The following is a 9,134-nucleotide window of genomic DNA, read 5'->3' on the forward strand; positions in this document are numbered from 1 at the left end:
AGAAGAAGGAGAAGAAGGGGGCGAAGAAGAAGAAGAAGAAGAAGAGGAAGTTTAGAAGGGAGAGGAAGAAATAGGAGCGGAAGGTAATGACTTTACATAATTTAACTAATTATCTCTTTCTTGATTAAATTTTATTTTAATTAAATAAAATTTTATTAGAATTTTCTTACTCTCCAATTATTGATCCGCGTGTTTCGTACTCTCCGGTGTAACCATAAAGACTCATTGGAAAAAGAGAGGAAAAACAAAGGATAATAATGTGAGTCATTGCTAGAATTTTAACATCTCTTTATAAAACTCCAATACGAGAGAGTAAAACATTACTTTATTGAATTTTTATTTTAAATAAATCATTTTTTATCTTTTTCTCAGTGCAAATAGGTAGGGGACGGAGCGTGGAACAACGGCAAGAAGCCAACGAGGAATCTCTCAATCTCCCTGTCGTCAATCGTGAAAATTTGAGGAGGAGAAAGAAGAAGAAGACGACGAAGCAACACAGGAAGCAGAAGAAGAAATAGCTCGTCGGGTAAATTATAATTTTAGATATATTGTATTATTAGCGGAAAACGCGCGACGTTTTAGAAATTTCGGAATAGAGGGAAGAGAGACGACTTTTCATATACGACCGGTACCCGAGGGCGAGAACGTTTACGAGTGGCTAGAAAGCGCATTTCGCGAACTCCACACATACGCAATACAGTCGAGTGAAGTGGGCGATTACATAGGGCTTTCTTTTGACTCCGAGAATTTAATCCGTGATCCAGCCGGTATATCATTCCGACCTTCGTGCGATTTGACACATGAAAATATTTGGGGACTTGTAAGCTCGTTATCGCAGAGTTCCGGTGGGCTCGATATGACGCAAGATTTTAACATTCGCGTTTTTAGAGTCACACCCCCTGCGGGACGCGGACGAAATGTTAACGCATCTACCCGTGAAGTTATTGCTAAGCGTTCTATTTTAACAATTTCTAACACAGATAATTTATGTCTTCCTCATGCACTTGTAGCTGCGCAAATTTTCAACGAGCGTGGAAATTTACGCATGGGACATTTGCACGAAAAATGGAATGCAGTGAGAAGACAAAACTCCGTGTTACAACGAGAATTAGCGTTGCAACTAATGAGCGATGCCGATGTCGCGATTCCGGAGGAAGGCTGTGGAATTCCCGAAATCGAACGCTTTCAGCAATATCTCGCCGCGGATAATATCGCCATTGTAATATATAATGGCGATACTTTTGGTCGGGGTGGTAAACCGTTATACGACGGAGTCGAATTTCTAGCCAATCTTCATCGCGAAACGAACTCTCGCTTAAATATAATATACCATAATAATATTAAACATTATGATGTAATGTTAAATTTAAGAGCCGCCTCAGGGGGTAGAGATTACTGCGTTCCCTGTAACATAAGCTATCGCATCGATAGGGGTGGACATCGATGCTCTAATAAATGCCCTCGTTGTAATGCTGTTCCGTCGTGTGAGTTGACTAACGAGGAGCCTATTAGATGCGAAATTTGTAGACGTGAATTTTTTAACCGTGCATGCTTGGAGCGTCACCGCACTCAAAAATCGTACGATGGAAAATCGCGACGGAGTATTTGCGAAATTGTACAATTTTGCAACGGCTGCGGTTGCTTAATCCATAAAAATAAACGTCACGAATGCGGCGCGAGTTACTGTAACGTGTGTCGTTCTCTCCAACCTTTAAATCACCTTTGTTACATGCTTCCTATCCCTCCTGATAACGATTCCGACACTTCTGATACCGATCTTATCGATGATAATGGAGAGCTGCAACATTGCGGAAACGAGAGACCGAGTGAACGTACACGTGATAAAAGAAATCGCGTAGCATTTATATTTTACGATTTTGAGAAGCGACAGGATCAAACGCTCCAAGGTACTGACAGTGTAAAAATTCATGCCTACACTTTGTGTTGCACAACAAATTTGTGTGTCGTGTGCCGATATAAACGAAACGTCGGTGAGATGTCGATGGTGTGGAGTTCGCGAATATATATTTCGTCGTAACCCGGTGCAGGAATTCGTAGATTTCGCGACGCGCCCGTTGAAATATTTTAAGCGACTAATTTGTATCGCGCATAATGCCAAATCGTTTGATGCACAATTTATTTTGCAATATATCGTTGAAAATCGAACATCATTAGTATCTCAGGTAATTTTAAACGGTACAAAAATAGTTGTACTAACGGTAGGACATACGAAATTTATTGACAGTATTAATTACATGCCGATGCGTCTATCCGATTTACCTAAGGCCTTCGGTCTGACGGACACTTCGGGTAAAGGAATTTTTCCACATTTATTTAATACATCGATAATCAATCGTATGTCGGACCACTACCTGAAGTATACTATTATTCTACCGATTCCATAAGAACAAGAGAACGTGAAAAATTTCTCGCGTGGCATGCCGAGATGACCCGTGAGAACTATGTGTTCGATTTTCAAAGAGAAATATTACAATATTGTCGCAAAGATGTAGATATTCTTAGGCTAGCTTGTATGGCTTTTAGGAAGATTTTTCTTCTACGCGGAAAGGTGTGTCCCTTCGAAGAATGCACCACTATTGCCTCTACTTGCATGAGAGTTTTTAGAAAAAATTTTCTGCGCGATAGAGAGATAGGTATCATTCCTACAGGGGGTTATAGGAGTGTGAATATGCAATCGCGTAAGGTGCTACAATGGCTGCTGTGGATTGAGCGTGAACTCGGTCATCACATTATTCATGCAGGACGAAGCCGGGAATATCGTCTGCCCGATGGCACTCGCGTCGACGGTTATTACGAGTCAGTGGAAAACGCTACTACCATACATCACGTGTTCCAGTTTCACGGATATTACTGGCATGGGTGTCCGCGCTGTTTTCAAATTAATCGCGATAAATCGCTTTCGTCGGATCGCGTTGATACAATCGATTTACGATACGAACACACCATCGCAACGACGTTTCGTCTTCGAAGACGGAAATACAGGGTAACGGAGAAATGGGAGTGATTTTGATCGCGAAGTGCGGGAAAATGACGAAATGCGGGGATATTTACAACAACATCCAGCGGTAGAAAACGAACCGTTCGATCCTCGTCAGGCCTTCTACGGTGGACGCACGGGAAATACTGTAACCCGATATGAGATTACAGAGAGCGAGAAAATACAGTACGTGGATGTGTGTTCATTGTATCCGTATGTATTAAAAACAGGCGTCTTCCCGTTTGGACATCCAACAGTATACGTTGGCGAGGAATGCGTAACAATAATTGGAACGGCACCGGGGTATAATTTCGAGTCACTTGAAGGAATCATACGTTGTAAAATACTCCCTCCGCAAGATCTCTTTCATCCTGTATTACCGTATCGGGTACAGGGTAAATTGTTATTCGCGTTATGCCGCACTTGTAGCGAGACATTTTCGCACACCGAGTGCACTCATATTCCTTCCGAGCGCGAATTCGAGGGTACATGGATATCGTGCAAACTACAAAAAGCAATTGAAAAAGGATATTTTGTAACGGGGGTTAGCGAGATATGGCAGTACAATGTCACTCGGTACGATCCTTCTATGCGTCAAGGGGGTTTATTTACCGGTTATATATATACATTTTTACAGTTAAAACAGGAGGCTAGTGGATGGTCGAGCGAATGCGTGGATGAAGATGCTAAAGAGCGTTATCTTCGCGAGTACGAGGAGAGAGAAGGTATCGTTCTTGAAAAGCACAACATCGCACAAAACTCCGGTCTACGCTCGGTCGCAAAACTATGCTTAAATTCTTTCTGGGGAAAATTCGGGCAACGTTCGAATTTACCAAAGACGGAAATTGTTAACACGCAACAACGTTTGATTAATTTACTCGTGAGCCCTCAGTACGAAATAACTGATATATTACCGGTAAACGATGAAGTGATATATGTATCGACTCGATTACGCGAGGAGGCGATCCCACCATCGCATCTTACAAATGTTGTAATAGCAGCTTACACAACGGCTCAAGCGAGATTAAAATTGTATGAATACTTAGTAAAATTAGATAGGCGCGTTTTGTATTATGATACTGATTCTTGTATATATGTAAGCAGCGCTGATCCACACGAGTACGAACCACTCACGGGTAATTTTTTAGACGATATGACTAACGAACTTGAAAAGTATGGGCTCGCTAGTTATATAGAGTCGTTTGTGTCCGGCTGTCCAAAATTTTACGCGTATGTGGTTCGCTCATCAGATGGTCAGATGCACGAAGTTTGCAAAGTGAAGGGTATAACCTAAACTTTGAAAATTCTCGTTTAATTAATTTTAATAGTATTAGGGAATTATTAATACAAAGAGAGTGTGCAGCAGGAAAGAGAGTTAGGAGAAAACGAGGAAAAAGAAATAACTCCAGAAACGTCAATAAATCTGCGATTCAGAGCCATTCGGCGTACAGCGTTTCACGAAATAATAACTCGTGATGAAACAAAAATATGTGCGCCTGTGCTATTAAAACGTAGATTTATTAACAATCATTGTTCCCTCCGTTTGGATATTTAACTGTTTAAAAACGCAATATAATAATTCCACACGATCGCTTCTCTCTTCCACCTTCGCGCGTTTTTCGATTTATACAGCAAAATGTAGATATAATAAAATAGATAAGTAATTGTAAAATTGTCTTGTAAAAATAATATAAATTTTTGAAAAGTAAAGGATATATTATAGTGCAGAATAGAATAGAATATAAATTATGGATATATCTTAATTAGAAAAAATATTTGTAATAACAGAAAAATTTTAATTATATTTAATAAGTGAAAAATTGTAAAATAAAAAATGTGAAATAAAACTTTTTTAATTTTATTATTAGGATTTTAAACGTACAAAGTATTTTTTACAATGTAAGAAGATTAAATAAAATTTTTTCTTAAAATTTGTTTCATTAGAGATTATTTTATCCTTTTTCCTGAAAAACCTTCTTTCCCCGAAAAATTCTCTTAATATAAATTTTACTATTGTTAGATAAAATCGAGCAAAATAAATGTAACCAATAAGGAGAAAAGTAAATAAAATGTAAAATTAAAACATTTATGACTTTATAATTTATTTTTTAAACTAAGTAAATATTTTTCCGTGAAATAAAGTCTAATAATAAAAATACAAATATAAGTGATAGGGCCTTAAGAGCCGAACGCGGATGTTGATGCGTATTCCAACGAAATTTAATTTTTTCGCTGGACTTAAATTAATTGTGCATAGGGCACGAATTTTACTGCTTGGTATACTGCCAAGTCTTGTATGGAATAATCTCATACTTGAGATTTTTATTCTATACATCCCCTCTAACCCCCCTAAACCCCCCTAAAGAATTAAATTTCGTTGGAATACGCATCAACATCCGCGTTCGGCTCTTAAGGCCCTATCACTTATATTTGTATTTATTACGGAAGAGCCTTAATAGTAATTCTTATTGCTAATAATAAAAGTTTCACAAAAGTTCTTTTCATCAAAAAATTATTTACCTCTTCTCGAAAACCTACTTGACTAAAAAAAAAATATTTTTCTTTTAAAAAAAATTATGTTTTTAGTAAAAATCAAAGTACGAATTTTCTTCTCGCGAGATTCTCTCAGTCACGTACGTAGCCTATCATCGTTGTTAGCGCTGGAGATACACGCTGTCGCGAGCATTCTACGAATACGCTAATTAGCAGCGCACCGCGACACGCATTGGCTCGTCAGCTGGCACCGCGCATCGGCTTATCAGCTGGCACGATGCGCACGAGATCGCTAGCGCGAGCATGCGGCCGCCGCGGTGGGGCCTCTGCGGGACGCTAATAAGCTTATTTCCGACTCGAGATATATATTAAAAATATTCAATGCGCGTGCGTATTTTTATACGCGAGTTATTGATATTAAGTTACTTTTTACCTTTTTTATTTATGAACTCACGCGTAAAACCGAGTTCGTTTCGCGAAATGGACGTGCGCTGGAAATATCCCTGGACGTCGATCGTCTGCGGACCTACGGGATGCGGAAAAACGATTTTTGTAAAAACTTTTCTTCGATATTTATCCGCCATGTGCGAAGTTCGATTCGAGAGAATTTTATTTTATTACGCCGAATGGCAAGATGCGTATCAACGTCTGCAATGTGATACGAGTGAAAATAATGAAGAAGAAAAAAACAATGTACACAAGAGCAGCTATGATAATACTTTGCTAAAAATAAAGAAAAATACAATCGAATTTTACGAGGGGTTACCGCGACCGGAAGATTATTCCAACGATCCGCTATCTCAAAAATTAGTGATAATTGAAAGCAGTGGTATCAACGCAGAGTACTGTGACGCTATCGTCGATCTGTTTACCAAAGGAAGTCATCATAAGAATCTCAGCGTTATACTCATCTCGCAAAATCTTTTCCACCAAGGCCGCGGACAACGCGATATATCTCTCAACGCTAATTATATAGTAATTTTCAAAAATCCGCGCGATCGCGCTCAAATTCGTCATCTCGCTCGTCAAGTATATCCCGACGATCCAAAATTTCTAGAAGAAGCATACCACGACGCTACTTCGCGACCTCATGGGTACTTATTGCTCGATCTGAAACAATCGACTCCAGACGAATATCGATTTCGTACGTGTATCTTTCCCAACGATACGATGCATTACGTGTACGTTCCTCGTAGATCGATCAGTAGAACAGTAACGAAGGACGTATAAAAGGAGAGCGCTTGCACGCGAATCTTTTCAGTTGCACAATTTTAGCATAATGGTAACACGCGGGAAAAGACAACAAAAAAAGACGTCGACGACGTCAAAAAATTCACCCGACACGCGATAAAGATTGCCAGACGTTCCATCGGCGAGAGAAACGCCTGTCTTTTAAAAACTCTATGTTATCTCAAAAAAATCAAAGATCATCGTTCTTACGTTCTGCCGACAATAATCTCATTAAGTGCATTCAAGAGTGTATTTATAATACGCTTGAGGGTAACGTAGAGCTCAAGAATCACGAAAAGACGCGATTAGCCAAGCATAAATCTATTCTTCGGCGCATCGCTCTAAAACGCGACAACTGGAAAACTAAGAGAAATCTACTAGTACAGCGCGGTGGGTTTTTACTCTATCTTATCGCTCCTTTGCTCGGCGCTTTATTATTCCGGTTTATCGGTGAGTGAAAAAAAGCTTGCAAATATTACATCCGGGGTTCGAAAAGAATAAAACAGACCCGTTTGTTCGCTGTACGGAATAATGGAAAGAGCAAAAAAAATGGTGCTGATTTCTACGGAAAATCTCGAAAGAATGCGACAAATGCAGCATCAACAGCTACAACCGGAAATAACAAAAACTACAATAACCCTGGATAACTCGCCGAAGAAAAAAAATACGATATCTGACGGGGAAAACGATAATAATAATAACACCGTACGGACTCCAGGAACCCCCTTATCGCGATTCGACGCGGAAATGTGGCATATTCTTAACCTCGCGACTCCTCTAGATGAAGGCGAAAGATGGAAATTATATAAAGAAGTACTTCAGCGTTATCTTCACTTTGTTCGAGAAGCGAAAAAACGCTTACGTAATGACTCGCGCGAGGATACACATGGTAACGTCGACGACACAAGTAATGTTGACAGCGACGGAGGCGAAGGCGATCAAAATAAAGATATCGATTTGCCCGTTGATGACGACCTTATGGAAATACAATCTCATAGAAATACTTCAATCAGCAGTGATGGTAAAGTGATCTACGCAACAACTGTGTAAGCATACTTTAATTTGCGTCATCCCAAGACGCTCATATACTTTGTACAACTGACTATTTATATTAAATATATTGTGAAACCACAAACGGGAGTGAAATTCCCCCTGACGTTCCCGAGCTTCCTAGTTCTAATTCGGTAACGATCCCTTAACTATCCTGTGCTTCACAAGGGCATAACATAATTTGGTGGCAGCGGTGGGATCTACCGAAGGACCGTCTCATGATAAGGGGTGACAAATACTTCCGAAAATCAGTTGACAAAATCAATCACGAGAACTGTCACAGTTAGTGATAAAACAGTGAACGTACGTAAAGCCGAGAGCCATCGCCGTAAAAACGACGATCAACACCGTGGGACCACCATTGACGAGACAGCACCGCCAAGCTGCAGACCGCCACAGCATCCACGGAACCTGGGACCACCACACTAGCCGCTGACACGAAATACATCGAAAATGCGAGCTGTATTACTGCTGTAAGTGCGAAACTAAATTCTTGTATACTAGACGGGGAAGTAACCCCGCAAACGTAGCAAAAAAATTTAGCGAGATAACCTCATGTCGGCAAGACTCAGAAAACGCGTAACGTTCAGACCTCGGTTCTGGAGCAGGCCTGACCGCTCCCCGGCTCAACCCCGCGTCGTAGACCCCGCACCGGTAGTCGAACCGACAGACCGGAATATTCGTAGTAATTCGCGTTGGAATCTAGGCGCATACTATCCAAACCCCGACACCGAACAAACAGCAGAATACGTGCGACCACCTGACGCCGACAATACAAACGAGGAAGACCGACCCGCGAGCCGCGCATCTAGCAACGGAATTTCAGTAAGAAGAAATTATTCGCCGGTATCCGACGGTAGTATTATAAGCGCGTGCCACGAAAACGAAATGAGACGAAACTCACGCCCACGGAAGCGGAGCGGTCCCCACTGAAGACATAGACAGAGAAATCAATAGACTACGATCTATAATTAATGCCGCCGAGCATGATGCCGACGCCGGACGTCCTGTTTTCAGTCCAAAAAATGACCTACTTGTTGAACTCATACAAGGGCAACGCGAAATGCAGAACGAAATAGACCGATTACGCACCCAGATACGTGACCAGCCCACGAATAACCGAGAGACACAACAAACATCGAACCGACACCAATTAGAAAATGCGCGAGATACAGACCGTTACCTCGACACGACCTATACGTACGGAAGATCAGGAAATGACGTTAGGAACCGACGAAGTCTCCCTTCAAGGTATCTGGCCCTAAAGGAAGCACGCGCCATGATTCCCGAATTCAATGGGACGCCTCATAAACTCAAAAAATTCTTAAATGCATGTACTTACGCCATGAAAAAAATTAACCCC

The 9,134-nt window shown here is 40.8% G+C and overlaps 1 protein-coding gene across 1 annotated transcript; it reads left to right on the plus strand.

The window, feature by feature from the left end:
• The first annotated feature begins 3,056 nt into the window (after nucleotides 1-3,056).
• LOC145948089 (uncharacterized) lies at nucleotides 3,057-4,292 on the plus strand. The gene has a single exon (XM_083057848.1). The coding sequence runs from the start codon at nucleotides 3,057-3,059 to the stop codon at nucleotides 4,290-4,292; it is 1,236 nt and encodes a 411-aa protein (XP_082913974.1).
• Nucleotides 4,293-9,134: the final 4,842 nt, after the last annotated feature.

This window comes from Prenolepis imparis, unplaced genomic scaffold (genome assembly GCF_030444845.1).
Source record: "Prenolepis imparis isolate NDT839.2.m4 unplaced genomic scaffold, iyPreImpa1.0 SCAF_236, whole genome shotgun sequence".
NCBI classification, from domain to species: Eukaryota; Metazoa; Arthropoda; class Insecta; order Hymenoptera; family Formicidae; genus Prenolepis; species Prenolepis imparis.

What these genes read in the sequence shown, in the direction of transcription:
- LOC145948089 (XM_083057848.1), top strand. Translation starts at nt 3,057, where the DNA reads ATGCGGGGATATTTACAACAACATCCAGCGGTAGAAAACGAACCGTTC.